The 16,321-nt window shown below is 48.3% G+C and overlaps 1 protein-coding gene across 1 annotated transcript; it reads left to right on the forward strand.

Moving 5' to 3' along the window:
* The first annotated feature begins 8,426 nt into the window (after positions 1 to 8,426).
* Positions 8,427 to 11,889, forward strand: LOC100766209 (protein phosphatase 1 regulatory subunit 26-like). Its single transcript, XM_027431942.2, is given in 8 exon segments — positions 8,427 to 8,816; positions 8,819 to 8,853; positions 8,855 to 9,041; positions 9,043 to 9,284; positions 9,286 to 9,631; positions 9,633 to 9,927; positions 9,930 to 11,483; positions 11,486 to 11,889. Coding segments are annotated over 8 exon segments (3,453 nt in total).
* Positions 11,890 to 16,321: the final 4,432 nt, after the last annotated feature.

Below are 16,321 nucleotides of genomic sequence, written 5' to 3' on the forward strand. Positions count from 1 at the left end.
GTGTGCAGAGGTGCTTTTTTCCCTGAAGACTTTGGAGGAGTCCTAGAGAACCACCCTTGCCCAGAAGCCAGATCCTGATAAGCTTTGGCTGCCGCTAACACTCTTATACTCTCAACATCGTATTTTCAATAAACAGCTGAATTCTCTGTGCATTTGCTCCATTTTTCAAGAATTAGTGAGATGTGTGTGTAAGCTATCAAGGAACTGTCCTTTAAACACAATGACAATGTCTCTTGCTGTAAAATGACACCACTCAGTCAGCATCAGTATGTCCTTGGCGTTTCCCAAATACCATAGTAGGTTTGCACTGACTCACATTCTTTTCTGACCCACTATCATGCTGTCCACATCTCCCACTCTTAACTTGTCAAACCACAAATGTAGAAGGAGGAGAAGCCCCTAGCAAGAGCTGTCTCTGGCCCTCACCAACTGTAGCAATCGGGTGAGCAGGCTCTCTGCACCTCTCCTGAGCAAAACAGTAGAGCTGGCCCTGGTGGTGTAAGTGTGGATGAGCTGGATCCAAGGTGAAGGAGCATAACTATCCCACTGTTTGCTGTCTGCTGCATTGGGTGAGCTAGCTGGGGCAGTTCTGGAGAGCTCCCCCTGGTGGTGATGATGAGGGAAAGCTAACAGGCTGACCAACCCAGCTACCACTCAGGCCCAGAACCAGGGCTGTGAGTTAGCCCACCCCAACATCCACCTCATCTGTGATCTGCTGGAGCATGTGAAGGGAAGGTACCTGCAGATCCAAAGCTGCAGGATCTCCACAACACAGGATAACAACAGGATATCCAAGAGGAGGCCCAGTGAGGGCCCATTTTCCATAACACGGGAGAAGTCAGAGGCCTCGAACCAGGACTCATTGCAATGAACACTTACTTAAAGACATATGGACAAAAGGGTTTACTGCATGACTCACTGTGTCACACTACAGCTTCCATGACAAGTTTTGTTTTGTTTTGTTTTTGTTGATGTTTCGGTTTGGGGGTCATGGTTTTTCCTTTTATCTTTGAATCTTGAGATATGTATGTTCCATTTGGAATATTCATTGATATCAGAAAATTAGTAAAAGGATAACACCAACTAACAATCTAAGCAACAGAGGAGAGGCTACCTTAAATGCCCTCCCCTGATAATGAGATTGATGACTATCTTATATGCCATCCTAGAGCCTTCATCCAGTAGCTGATGGAAGCAGAGGCAGACACCCACAGCTAAACACTGAACTGAACTGGAATCCAGTTGCAGAGAGGGAGGCGTGATGAGCAAAGGGGTCAAGACCAGGCTGAGGAAACCCACAGAAACGGCTGACCTGAACAAGGGGGAGCTCATGGACCCCAGACTGATAGCTGGGAAACCAGCATAAGAGTGACTCAGACCCCATGAATGTGGGTGTCAGTGAGGAGACCTCGGAAATCTACAGGACCTCCTGTAGAAGATCAGTACTTATCCCTAGCATAGGTTTGGACTTTGGGAAAATACTCCCTGAGCCTAGACACACAGGGATGGGCCTAAGCCCTATCCCAAAGGATATGACAGACTCGAAGACCCTCCTATGGAAGGCTTCATCCTCCCTGGGGAGCAGAAAGGGTATGGGATAGCTAGGGTGTTAGTTGGGGGTGGACAGGGGAGGAGGGGAGGCAGAGGGAACTGGAATTGACATGTAAAATAATCTTATTTTTAATTTAAATAAAAAATGAAAAGAAAGGAAAAAAAGAAAATTAGTAAAAGTCCATAGTTGGGAAAGGAGGGCTATTATGAAATAAGAAATAGAATGCACCAGTATAAATGATTATAGGGAACTCACGGACTCCAGACTGACATCTGGGGAACCTGCAAAAGACCAAACTAGTCCCCCTGAACGTAGCTGTCAGTTGGGCAGTCTATGGGGCCACTGGCAGTGGAACCAGTATTTATCCCTGGTGCATTAACTCATTAACTGGCTTTTTGGAGCCCATTCCCTATGGAGAGATACCTTGCTCAACCTTGATACAGAGCGCGGGGGGGGGGGGGGCTTTGTCCTGCCCCAAATGATGTGTCAGACTTTGATGATTTTCCCATGGGAGGCCTCACCCTCCCTGAGGAGTGGATGTGGAGGTGGGATGGGGAAAGGGTGGGAGGTGTGGGAAGACAGGAGGGAGAGGGGAATGGGATTGGCTTATAAAATAAGATTGTTTAAATTTAAATAAAAAGTGAAAAAATAAAAATAAAAATAAATGGTTATGGGGGAATAATGGAAGAAAAGTGTTAAATGAGGTGGGTGGGAGTGCAGGGTAAAGGAAGAAATATTGGGAGGGATAACCAACACAAAAGACATTTATAAAAGTCATATGGAAACCTATTACGTGGAAGCTTCTTGAACTATATACAAACACATACATTAAATGGAGTTAGGCATGGATAAACCCCAATATGTGTTGTGGTCTCTTCTGTCAGAGGTAAGGGAAAAGGTTCCTTTTGGCAGGTGGGAACCATTTTCATAAGTTCCTAAGGAATTCGGGCTTTAATCTAACTACCAAAAACCCTCCTTTAGCCCGGATCAAGCTCATTTCTGGACATTTGGAATGTCTTTTGAAGTATGAGGAACTGCAATTTCCCTTGGCCCTGACAAAAATCTCTTTTGAAATATAATCGTAGACTTCACTGACCTGCCCCAGGTCTAAGGCTGCGAGACTTTGAGTGATCTTTCCCAGGTTGAGTGGAGGCTTTCCTTCCTTACCTGCACACACACACACACACACACACACAAAGGATATTTGGAGGCCCAATGTCTCCTGTTTTCCTTTTTATTTATTTTTCTCTCATATATTACATCCTGACCTCAATTTCCCCTCACTCCTCTCCTCCCAGTCCTTCCCCACCACCTGCCCTCTCCCCAAGACCCACCCCTCCTTCCTTTCCCTTCAGAAAAAGACATTCCTCCCAGGGATTCCAACTAAACACAGCACATCAAGTTAGAATAAGACTAAGCATATCCCTTCATGTTAAGGCTGGATGACGTAAGCCAGTAGGAGGAAAAGGGTCCCAGAAGCAGACAGAAGAGTCAGAGACAGCCTCCAATGGCACTATTAACTAAAAACACCAAGCTACACACCCATAACATATATGCAGAGGACCTAGTTCAGACACACACAGGCTCCGGGATTGTCAGTTCAGTCTCTTTGAGCCACTATGAGCCATGCTTAGTGGGGGTGGGGGTGGGGGAGAGAGTACTGGGAGAGATGACTGGAATTAGGGGGCATTTCAAGGGTGAGATAGAAAACTAGTGCAATGGGAACTGCCAGGAATCGATTCGGGTGACCTTAGCTAAGACTTCTAGTATGGAGGATTCAAGCCCTGAACCAGTCATCTCCTGTAACCAGGCAATATTTTCAGTAGAGGGATTTGGACACTAACCCAGCCACAAAATTTTGACCTACAGTTTGAACTGCCTTCAAGATGTCCTAGAGTCTGTCCCCATTATTCATCTGTCATGTGGCGGCATGAGTGGAAGAGAGATGGCCCTGAGGTCATAAGGATGGGTGAGCTGTCCCTGTCCCCCCACCAGCTGCAACACTTGGGGGTGCAGGCCCTGTACCTCACCTGGGCAGCACAATAGAGCCAACCCTGCGGGCAGAGGTGTAGATGAGACAGCCACAACGTTGTGAACATGGGGGAGCTGTCCCTATTATTCATCTGTCATGTGAATGGGTCGGGGAGAGATGCCCCCCTCACCTGAGGCAGGCAGAAATTCTGGCTCTGAAGTCATAAGAGTGGGAAAGCTGGCCCTGACCTCATCAGCTGCAGCACTAGAGAGAGTGGTCCCTATGCCATGCCTGGGCAACACAGTAGAGCTGGCCCTGAAGATGTAGGACTGGGAGACCCGACCCTGAGGACATGAAAGCAGGAGAACTGGCCCCGTCCCTTGCTCATAGTGCAAGGGGTGAACTAGCCACAGGGCAATGCTGGAGAGCTCACCCTGGTGGTGAGGACAAGGGAGAGCTGGTGGGCTGACCAACCCTGCAACCACCCAGGCCCAGGGCCAGCGCTATGACGGCCAACTTCCACCCCATCTGTGATCTGCTGGAGCATGTGAAGGGACCTGTCCTGCAAACGCAAAGCTGTAGAATCTCCACGACACAGAGCAAAGAACGGGATATCCAAAAGGAGGCCCAGTGAGGGCTCAGCATCAGTGGTGTAGCAGAAACCAGAGGCCTCGGACCAGACCAATGACTCTTTGTAATGAACACTTGCAAATAATGGGCAAAAGGGGGATTACTGTGTGACTCACCATGTGACAGTACAGCTTCCATAAAAAGATTGATTTTTCATCCTCTTTTTTCTTTGTTTTCTCTTAAATTTTTTCAATTTTACTGTTGGGGGAAAGGCTGCAAAGGCACAGGGTGAATACGAAGGGACAAGGAAATGAATGGAATGGAGATGCATGATGTGGCAGACACAAAGAATAAATTCAAAGATGGGAAAAAGGTGTGCTGGGGCAAAGGTGGCACAGAAATTGCAGGAATGGCCATCCAATGACTGGTCCATCTTAAGATCCATGCCATGTGAGGGAGCCCACTCCTGACACTGCTTTAAGGTCCAGGAACCAGAGGCTAGATAACTCAGAGACCTAGGATAGAGCCAAACAAGTCCAGCAAAAAAAATGTCAATGAAATGATTCCTAACGATGCTGTGCTATATTTATAGACAAGAGCCTAGGATAATCGTCATCAGAGAGGCTCCAAACAGCAACTGATGGAAACAGATACAGAGACCCACAGCCAACATTGAGAGGAACTAGGGGAATCCTGTGCAAAAGGTCGAGGAAGGATTTTAAGAACCACAGGGGTCAAGGACACCACAAGAAAACGGCCAACTTTTCTTAAAAGAGTTCTTCTCTCAATTAGGAATTCTTATCACCAAAGGACCAGACAATGGGCCAGCAATTATGGCTGAGGTGGTACAGAGAGGGCTAAGGGGTTAGAGAAGTTTTACACATAGCACACTACCCTGCTCCAGGAAGATGAAGTATATGAATTGGACACTGAAATTACAACTAAGAAAACTGTTTCAAGAGACTTGCTTATATGGGAATGAACTGTTACCAATCACTTCGTTAAGAATTAGATCTAGGGCTGGAGAGATGGCTCAGAGGTTAAGAGCACTGACTGCTCTTCCAGAGGTCCTGCGTTCAATTCCCGGCAACCACATGGTGGCTCACAACCATCTATAATGAGATCTGGTGCTCTTTTCCGGCCTTCAGGCATACATGCAGGCAGAACATTGTATATATAATAAATAAAATCTTTTAAAAAAAGAATTAGATATACCCCTGCCAAACAGACATGATTCTCCCCTTATTAAATCCTTGATGGGTGCCCTCCTCTCATTGTTAAAGGCATATAGAGATCCTTAAAATATCACTTTAATAGAACAAATGCAGGCCCTTGGCTTGCCCTTAGTTACAATACATCATAGTGTCTGAGAACAGTTGCCTGTGAGCTTTAAACCAGGAGTTGCAGTATGGCTAAGAGAATAGAATACCTAGATTTGATTCCTAGCATCCACATAATAGTTCACAGCCATCTGCAACACCAGTTCCAGGGGATCTGGTGCCCTCTTCTGGCCTCCACCAACACCAGGCATGCCTGTGTTGCACAGACATGAATGCACACAAGACACCTGTGTTAGCTACTATTCTGTTGCTGTGAAGAGACACCATGACAAAGGCAACTCTAATAAAAGAAGGCATCTAATTGGGGGCTTGTTTCCAGTTTCAGGGGGTCTTTGCATTACCATCATGGTGGGAAGCAAACAAGCATGGCACTGGGGCAGAAGCTGAGAGCTTTACATCCTCCTGCTCCATGTGCAACAAACAGGCAGAGAGCAAGCCTGGCATGGGCTTTTGAAACTTAAAAGCCACTCAAAGCTCACCCCCAGTGTGAGCTAATCTTTCCCAAGCAGTTCACCAACTGAGGACTAAGCTGGCAAATATATGAACCTATAGGGGCCATTCTCATTCAAACCACCACAACACCCTATACATTTTTTTAAAATTTGGGTTTTCAATTTTTTTTTACATGTATGGGTGTTTGCCTGCATGTATGTATGTACACCACATGCATGCAAAGCCCATAGAGGCTCCTTGGAACTGGAGTTACAGATGTTATAAGCCTCCAAGTAGATGCTGGGGATTAAACCCAGATAGGTCCTCTGGAAGAGCAGTCAGGGCACTTAACCACAGAGCCATCTCTCCAGCCCTGATATATATATATAACTGTGAATTAATCATACAGCCAGAGGTTGAATGAGACAAAGGATAAGACTCACTAATTGATGTGAAATTATAGTTGAGGCCTAAAATCCCTTTGTTGAATTATGCAGTGGGCTATCCTGGGGATAAGAAAATGGGCTAATGGGGATGGAGAGATGGGTTCAATTCCCAGCACCCACATAGTAGCTCACAACCATCTGTAATAGGATCTGATGCCCTCTTCCAGCCTGCAGGCATACACACAGGCAGAAAATTGTATACATAATAAATAAAAAAATAAATTTTTTAATTAAAAAAAGAAAATGGGCTAAATGATAAGTTCTGTGTGAATAGCTCTTTTCTTGGAGCTTTGTGTACTACCCCCACTCCCCAACCCTACCCTCCTACCTGAACGAGAATTATTTGGGCCACTGGGCAGAAAGCAAACTAAATGGTACTCCAGGAAACTGCAACACAAGACTGTTAAGTAGGGACCTGTAACCCTTTTAATTTCACTATTCTCGACACAGAGCCAGGGACCATGTTACAATTCAAAAGGTTTCTGTCACCCACAAAGCAATGTCATACCAAATCTTTCAGTTCTTTTATGAGGAAATAAATAGCAGTCCACCCACCACATCCCTGCCACAACCAGAAACATGTTTCTAAACCTGACACAAAACAGTGCAGATTCTTTTTTCTTTTTCTTTCTTTCTTTCTTTCTTTTTTTTTTTTGAGACACAGTGCAGATTCTTAAGGTCTCTTCTTGCTATGTACGTGGAGGAACTAACAGAGGAGATCAACGGCCTTGGGACGCTAGAGAGTTTGATCCTCTCAGACTTTATGATAAAAATGGGTTACTCCCACTCCCACTACCAGAATTTGGTTTCTTAAAAGCTCAGTTACAGGGAAAAATTCCATTCTCCCATGGGAAAATCCGTTCATTGTTTCCATTGGAAGTCTAACGTGTCTGGACCAAAGACTCTACAATGAAACTGCCCAGAAAACTCAGTAGTGCGGATCCCTACCATTCAGAACCAGACTCCCTCCCATCTTTTGTCTGACTTTTCTCACCTCTGGCACGCACAGGACACTGTGCTGCTAACATCAAATGCTAAGCGCCAGGTAGACTATATTGGATTTGTGGGAGAACCGCATATGCCGTACTTCCTCCAAACTGGTCCAGATCTTATGATCTATCCAGCCCTCCTTCTTCCTACTCCTATCTTCCAGAGGAGAGTGCTTGGAAATACAGATGCATGAGGACTGGGAGACCCAAAGAAACCGAGCGATTAACCTTACAAATTGTTAATGTAAAACTAACAAATGGCCCCATGAACATATAATCTATTGTTACGGTCCAGCCACCTGGGTAGACAATGGATCCTGGAGATACCATATTTCCAGATTACAAACTGCTGCTGCTGAAATTTTAACTACTGAAACTGCAAAGGCCCTTAATATCCCAACCAAACCACAAATCAAAATGCACACTGCTATTTATTAAAACCATGTAGGGGCCTGAAGGGGGTCGCCACGCCCCTCGCCGCGCCGGCCCCGCCCTCCCCTCCCGCGCTTCCCACGATGCGCCTGGCCTCCGGGTCCCCGCGGGGCGCCAGACCGAGGGAGGGCGGGGCGCGTGTGTCCGCCCTTCCCCGCCCTCCGGGCCGGGCGCCTCCAGGGACGCGGGGCGCAAAGCTGGCAGCTGGGCCGGGTTCGCCGTGCAGGCCGCGGCGGGCGGGCTCCGGATCGGGTCGGTGGCTGGGTCTGGGTCTGGTCGCTGCCATGGGCGAGGGTCGCGGCCCCGGGAGGCGCCTCGCGCGCGCGCGCGCGCGCGCGCGTGCTTGGCGCTTGTTGTGCCCTGTGTTCCTCGAGAGCCAGGGGATGCAGGTCGGGCCCAGGTAAGGCTGAGGTGAGGGGCGGGCTCCTGGTCACCGAGGCCTGCCTGGCCTTGAAGACTGCCTTCGAGGACCCCGAATTCCCTAAGCCTGGGATCCCAGAAAATTACTTCGAGGATGGATAGTTTCATGGTTCTCCAGAATGACAGCTCCCAAGATTGGTATAGACAAGGACCAACAACCATTAAGACTGTTGGAGAAGCCCAGCTCTGGGTCCATCGTTATAAGCTGTGAACAGGATGTGAAATGGTCTGACCCATAAGCCCTGCCTCCCAGCACCCAGCCTGCCTGCTAGCATGTTCCTCATGAGCGCCCCTCCAGTGGTGGCGCTCCAGTCCAGATGGGAGGCCTTTGGCCAGCCCAGGAGCTTCTGCTTTCCTGACTGCTTCTCAGAGTCTAAAGAGGACACCTCCAGGGCCTCAGTGAGTGCCAGGGTACAGATGCTTATCAGCACACTGCAGAGAGACGAGGCTGCCCTGGGCATGAGCCATGAGCATGCCACACGTGCAGAAAGGTGCGAAGATACCAGACTGGCCCCTAAACCTGTTGTGTGCAAAGAACCTCCAGAGTTCCGTGCCTGTGGTCTTGGTGCAGACTGCAAACCCCTAGAGAAAGATGAAGCTGGGAGACATGGTTCCTTGGAGATAGATTCTGACAGTGATGACTCCATGGACCGGGACATTGAGGAGAGGCTATCCAAGAGTACCTGAAGGCAAAGGGTGGGTTCTGAGCCTGTGTCCCGAAGAGTCCCCAGTGTCCCAGAGCCTGCCCACAGCTGTCCCCTACCCATCCCATGCCCTCCACAACTCACTCCTGGCTCAGGTAGAGTTCCTGTGGGAACCAGTGAGGACCAGGGCTCCACCTCCCCAGCTAGCATGAGCAACGAGGACTCCTTTGAACAGAGCATCCGGAGCTGAAATAGAACAGTTTCTTATTGAGAAAAGACCGCATGAAAACCCAAAGTGTGATGGGTCTGTGGATAAAAAATCAGACTCAAACGAAAGCCCTGCCAGACTTAGAGGGAACCGAGAGACCTCAGCCAGGGCAGCTCTGGTAGGAACCTGTAAGGAGTTCATCTTCCGCAAACCTCCCAGGTTAACAAAGATGAGCATGCAGCCCAGAAACTTCCGGCCTAAGGTCACCACAGAGCCTGAGCACAAGGCTGACTGTCCACAGACCAGAGGCTGCACAGAACAGGGGTTGGGTAAGGAGGAGCATGCCTGCCAGGCACAGCAAGAGCATCAGGAACTCAGCCTCAGTGCATCAGGCATCCGACTCCAGCAGTGATGATGGCATTAAGGAGGCCATCCAGCTGTACCAGCTAAAGAAAACCAGGAATGAGGCCAGTGGGGATCCACCTCTGACAGCCCAGCTGAAAGAGGAGAGCCCTGGCAGTGCTCAGCCAAGTGCCTTGCCTGAAGCTCACAGGAGACCCCCAAGCAAGAAAAAGCTAGAAGCCCCAAGGGTTATGGACACCACCCTGGGAAGTCTCCACCCTGACCCCCCTCTCCAAGCTCCTAAAGGATGTGAGAACCTCTGTACTTCCAGGACACACAGCTGCCAGGAGCGAAGCCGTGCACCCGGCTACATCAAGCCTGGCAGACACATCCACCGAGCTGATGTGCGCAGAAGCAATCCTGGGCATTTCCATGACCATACTGCCAGTACCCATGGAAGGTAGTGACAGGCCTCCATCCATGAACCCACTCTTCTGTCCCCCACCCATACCTCCCTGCTCTGAAGGTGACAGCAGCAACATTGACAGTGATGATAGCATAGAGCAGGAGATCCGGACATTTTGGCCCTCAATGCACAAGTAGGGAGTCCACAGCCTGCCCAGGGTCCACTGTCTCCACCTGGCCCCAGTGGCCAGACTGGCATCCCCAAGGCATCTCTTGCTCAAACACCAGAACTTCCCCTGGGCTGCAAACAGAAACGGAGAGGTGGAGGCAGCACTATAGTGCCCAAGAAAATACGGGAGGGTGGAGAAAGTGCCCAGGACAGTAACCACATCCAAGGGAAAGGTCAGCCTGGCCATGATGGTTGGAACCCTCCCAGCCAGAGCAAAATCCCAGAGGCCCCAGGAGGGCAGGCTGAGGCCAAGGACCAGGCTGCCCCTTCCAGGACAGCTGGGCTCAGTGATGCACACCTGTCACAAGGCCAGGGGGGCCTCGGGAAAACCAGTGAAGGGAAGTGTGCTGGTGAGAAAGAGAGCTCTGAGGATAAGAGCAGTTCTCTGCACAGCGATGAGGACCTGGACATGGCCATCAAGGACTTGTTAAGATCTAAGCGGAGGTTCAAGAAGAGGTGCAGAGAACCCCGGGCTGTGTGTAAGAAGGTCAGATTCGGCGCCACAGAGACTCGGTGTGGAGAGAAGCTGAGCAGCCTCCCTGGAGACTGGAAGGACCACGGGCAGCAGGCACTACGGAGCTGTCTGTTCAAGTGCAGAGGGGACAATAAAGACAGCCCAGGAAGAAGCCCAGTGAGCATTTTCAGCAGTGCGGCCAAGAGGGCGAAGCTGGGTGGTACAGGTGGTGAGGATGCAAGCCCAGCCTTGCTTCCCAGGAAGAAGAGTCCAGAAGGGACTCCTCCTACTAAGGACACAGGAGTCAGTGGTTGCCCTTCTTCTGCCTCCAGCCCCCTGTCTGAGGACAGCTCAGTGGACAGTGATGACAGCATCGAGCTAGGGATCAGGAAGTTTTTGTCAGAAAAGGCCAAAGAGTCTGTATGCAGTTCAGAACCTCAAGGGGGTCCTGCCAAGCCAGAGATGCCATGCAGGAAAGAACTAACCACGGGATTACAGCCTGGAGTGTGCACACAGAGCCAAAAAGCCAGGGGAACCCCTCAGCTGGCTGAAGGAAGGAGAGGCACAGAGAGATCTCAGACACAGGCAGCCAGCCTCTTAAGCCAGACTGGGAAGGGCACTCTCCGTGCAGAGCAGGACACTTGTCTCCCCACTGCTCTGGGCCGAAGCCAGCCAGCACTGCCTAGGAACACCAGCAGGAACAATTCTACCAAAGTGTTTCTACAAAGCAGGAAAAGTGCCAGTATTAACAAAGAACAGAGCCCACGAGGAACACAGACTGCCGTGGCAGAAAGTATTTTTGGTCAGCTGCCCAGTTGTGCCAAAGTGGGTGCTGAGGCCAGGGGGACATTTCACCTGAACTGTGGCAGTCAGAACTTGCTGGCCCCCAATCCTGGACCCCAGGCTAACCTCACCCTCCCCTGGAGTGACTTTGCACACCAGAGTAGGCTGTCCAGCCCATGGGCACTGAATTCCGGACAAGGCACACTATGGACAGGGGTCTTTGGGGGTGAGAAAGAAAAGGGGGTCACATCACAGACTGGGGGCCCACTAAGCCTTTCCTCTCCACCCAGCTCTTCCACTTCGGGAAGAGTGTCTCCTGGGGGGGGGGCAAGCAGGCTGGCCTCTTCAGCTCCAACCTGGGCCTACCTCTGCAAGGCCCAGCATTCTTGGCCTTCAGGGAGACCCAACCTGACCACAGCCCTGTGTTTGGAAGCCCACACTTGCTTATGAAGGACAGTGGGCACTGGCCAAGCCGGAAGGCTCGGGGATCCCTGAGACAGCAGGACAGGAGGAATTCTGGCTCTGAGGACAATGTCCTAGGCCTGAGATATCGACACAGGGTTGACAGGGAACACCAGGACCAGGAGGCCTTGGGCAGTGATGCCAGCGAATTCAGTGACACCTCTGTGGAGGATGGGGGCAGCACCATAGTGAGCAGCAAAGGCCTCTAGTTTTGACAGGCATGTCACTCTCTTGCCATAACTGTGGGAAATGCTCTCTCTCTCTCTCTCTCTCTCTCTCTCTCTCTCTCTCTCCTCTCTCTCCCTCTCTCTCTCTCTTCTCTCTCTCTCTCTCTCTCTCTCTCTCTCTCTGTGTGTGTGTGTGTGTGTGTGTGTGTGTGTGTGTGTCTTGGCAACACGGGGTAAGGTAGGGGATACTGACCATTAAAAAAAAAAAGAAGGGTCCCTTCTGTGCAGCCTCCTGTATAAATATGTCCACTAAACTCAAATGACATTTTATTTAATGGATGTGTCCTGGTACATGTGGTTTTTGTAGGGTTTTTTGTAAATTATTTAAAGCAGTACAAAAAACACTTTTTGAAAATTGTTGTTTGATCTTGCAGGGTCTCTGTGGTCTCCACACATGTGTGTAGATGAGCAAACACTTGATTCTCATGGTCCCTGTGAGGGTCAGACACAGAGGATGGATCTGTGGGTCATTGCTGGTGCTGATACTCAGGCCTGGAGACAGAAGCAACTGTCCACCTTAGAAGTGCTAATATGGCTGAGGTGTGTCAGGATGCCTCTAGGTCAAGAGTGCTTCATGAAGGACTCTGGTCCCAGGCCAGAGACTGTCTCTGCATCCTGTAGCCATGGCCTGTAATTAGAAAGCACTTCAAAATACAACAGCCAGCAGATAGCTAGCCAGTCATCCCTATCTAGTATCGGAATCTGGCTGCTGGCTCTACAGCTCAGCTGAGCCCAGATCATCCAGTGTCCAGTCACTGGGGCATTCTAGCATCCATGTAAGCCTCTTTATACAGAGCTACCGATTTGCTTTTATTCGTGGCTCTAAAGGGTGATTCCATGTGTTCGTTTTGACTGTCCTGTTGTTGATGTATGTATGTGTGAGTAGTGCGGCCATGAGATGGCGTGGTTCCTGAACACTGTAGCCACCTGTGATGGTGAACCCCGGCCCTGAAGGACTCAAAGCCCAGTTTTTTGTGACCAATGATAACACCAGCAGCCTGCATGGCTCTCTGCAACCCTGCCTCTATCCAGGAGAAAGGGGGGCCTGGACAGTGCTGAGGCTAGGCTATAGGCATCAGTTTAGGATCCTGGGAATTAACCAGAGTGATACTGCCTTGGTGCCAAGATGCCAGAGGTAACTGGGGACTGAAGATGTGCTGGACCTCAGATGTGAGCATTACATCTGTGTTGCGATTGTCACCTGCCACCCCTGAGTTCTGCAGCTCAGTATACTGGGTTGCTGTGGCTCTACTTTATGGCTGAGTTCTGTTGGTATTGTAACATTTTAATATGGAAGTGAGTCTTATACTTTATGCACCTGGGTCTTAATTGTAATTCACTTCTATGCCCAAATGCAGACACACACTCCCACCATCCTCAGTGCCTGCTATGTTGGACCTGTGACGTGACAGGGCTCTGAGGTCCTGTCTTGCCCCTGAATGATCTTGATCTGTGTATAATAAATTTCATGTGCATATCATATTTGTTCATGGGTTTCTGGAAGAAACAGCTTTGTGTCATCTGTGTTCCCACTTTAAATTTTTAAAGAGTGCTTTTAACCCTTGAAAACAAAAAGCATCTTGTTTTGTATGTAAGACCCATTAGGTTTTTGTTTTTGTTTTTCTAATAAATAAACCAAGTACTAGCCACAAAAAAATGATTTAGCTGTAGACTATTTACTTGTTTCTAAAGGGGGAGCTTATGCATAGTTTAACCTGAGCAACTGTTATATACAAATAGATGATGAAGGAAAAGTCATAGAAGAAACCAACAATCAGATGAAGATTGCTCATGTTCAGATTCAGACTTAGAGTGGCTAGAAATGATCTGGAGATGTTTTTCCTCTTTGCAGGGATTCAAGAGTATCATAGTTGTTATGCTTTTGATTCCAGGAGCCCGTTTGATTTTAGTTTGCATAGTTACCCTACTCATAAATATATCTTCAGCCTCATAAAAGCCATGGAAATACAGACCACTAAACCAAGGTAATGATCTTTTACCCTGAGAAGAGCTTGGGCACCAATGTAGAAGAAGGGATCATGGAGAGCAAGGGGAATGGAAAATAAGAAATAACCATGAGGTCTGGTCAATGTCCATCTGTACATGCAGCTGACAAGTACTCTAATGTGTACATGTGAACTGTGTATACAAACTGAGGACATAAGAGCTGCAAGTATGTTTGAGGGAAAAGCCCTTTTGTAGACCTGAGGGACAATACAGCCAGAGGTGTCTGGAAGAGTACAGAACAGAGAGAGAGAAAGTAGTAGATTGAACATAGTCAGCAGACTGGTCCAGGCTGGGGGCGGGAGCAAGGGAGAAAAGAGAGTACAGGCACAGGATACCAAGAAATAGGGGCAAGAGAACAGGGACCAAGAGAGGAAGACAAAAGAAAGGACCAATAGAGTGCACAACTAAAATGGCAGGCTTATATTGGAATGAGGAGCTGGGGGAGGGAAGCCCAGGAGCTGGAGGCCCTTAGGGTAGGGGGCAGGGTGACAAGAGCTGAGAAGAGACACGGGTAGTTGTGAAACTGGGGAAGCCTGGAGGCCAGCATGAGCTTTGGTATGCTAACTGGCACCATGTGTCCCTTTCCTACAGTCATAAGGAAATGTCTCTTTTGGTAGAGGGTAAAAGGCACTGGAATTTGGGGGAGTGGCGTTTCCTTTAGACCTGATCCTGACCATAAAGCCCTTGAAGTTTCTTTCCTTAACCCTCTCTCTTCTCATTCTAGTGCCCACCGCCTAGTAGTTTAAAAACACCCAACCAGAATGTATGTAACCATATGTAAGAGACAGAGAAGCGATAATATATTAATGCCTCAACCTCGGGCCATTTGGGGCTCTCTAGCTTTCAGATATTAATCCACTAAATACAATGCTCCCTGGTAAAATGAAGCCCTTCAATCCCATTTCTTGAACTGGAAAGCCTGCTACAAAGTTAATGTACTCTACAATACTACCAAGTTCAGCCGTCCACTTGGGGACTCTCTCCCCTGAATCACATTTATAGCAGCTTTTGTTTGCTTTCTAAAAGCAGAAAACTCCGTAGGGTCTCTTTCACAAGTTGGAAGCTTAGTTCCAGGAGGTCTCACACTGAGGTCATCCTTCCTATCTCACAAACAGAGAAGGAGGTCTTACCTTGACTCTGCTAATCTCAACAACTATAGCCTCAGCAAGCCTTGGTTGGAACATCAAGCTCCTTAGTGCTCATCTTTTCTCCAAATTGTACACTTTGTATTTCTTTCTGCCCCATTTGTTTTCCATTGTAGACCTACAAATGTATCATTACACTAACTTCTCCACAGATTTAATATTATGCTATCTTGAATGTTCCTTTAATTGGTCCATTACTTTTCAATTTAGCCACAGGCAAGTTCTTAGGATGAGCAGACAGCAGCCAGACTCTTTGCCAAAATATCACAAGACTGTCTGTTCTTTAGCCCAATTGCTCATATTTTCCCCTCCAAAGCCTCTTTCTTGATCCAAGTCTCCATGTTTTCTATTGCTCCCAGCACTACTGTCTTCCAGGCTCCTACTAGGATGGTTCCCTACTCTCTGTTTGCAGCATTCAACCATGTTTCTAGTCCAAAATTCCAAAGTCTTCTACATTCCACAAAAAAACATTGTCAAGTTCTTCACAGCAGTAGTCCACACTCTGGTACCAACTCCTTTGTTAGTTACTTTTATGTCACTAGGATAAAATGCATGACCAAAAGCATCTTGGAGAAGAATTTATTTTGGATTAGGGATCCAGAACGGTAAGAGTTCATCATATTGGGAAGATATGGTAGCAAGTGACAGAATCTGGAAGCTGAGAGGTAACACCTTCAACTGGAAACACACAGAAGGAGTAAACTGGAAATGAGGTGAAGATATAAATTCTCAAAGCTTGGCCCCAGCTATGTACTTACTTCAACAAGGTTACACCTCACCATGGCCTCCTTAAACAGCACCACCAACTGTCGGCCAAGATGTTCAAATGCTTAAGAATATCAGGGACATTTTCATTCAAACAGCCACAATTATCTGCCAGAACCTAATGGTAAGACCCTCTTGCTTAAGACATCCCATAGCTGAGTAACAGAGTAATCATGCTGATACTAACCCTGAAGCATCATTCCTACTGGCTAGCTTTCATGGTGCTGGAAGGCACTATGAGTGGTACCAGAGGAGAAAAATAATCACAAATTCTATCCAACTGTGAGCCCTGTGAGCTAGCTATTACAGGGTTATTGCAAGCTGCCCGGAAGGATATGGAAACATGCACAATAGTGATATGAATGCCATGGGAGTGACCAACCACTTTCTGATCAGATTTAAGACCTATTCTACAAGTTGAAACCTAAACCTGGTACCATTGTAAGTCCAAGAACCTGTGGCTAGACAGGTCATAGGTCTTAGGGGAAAAACCCACT

This window comes from Cricetulus griseus, chromosome X (genome assembly GCF_003668045.3).
Source record: "Cricetulus griseus strain 17A/GY chromosome X, alternate assembly CriGri-PICRH-1.0, whole genome shotgun sequence".
NCBI lineage: Eukaryota > Metazoa > Chordata > Mammalia > Rodentia > Cricetidae > Cricetulus > Cricetulus griseus.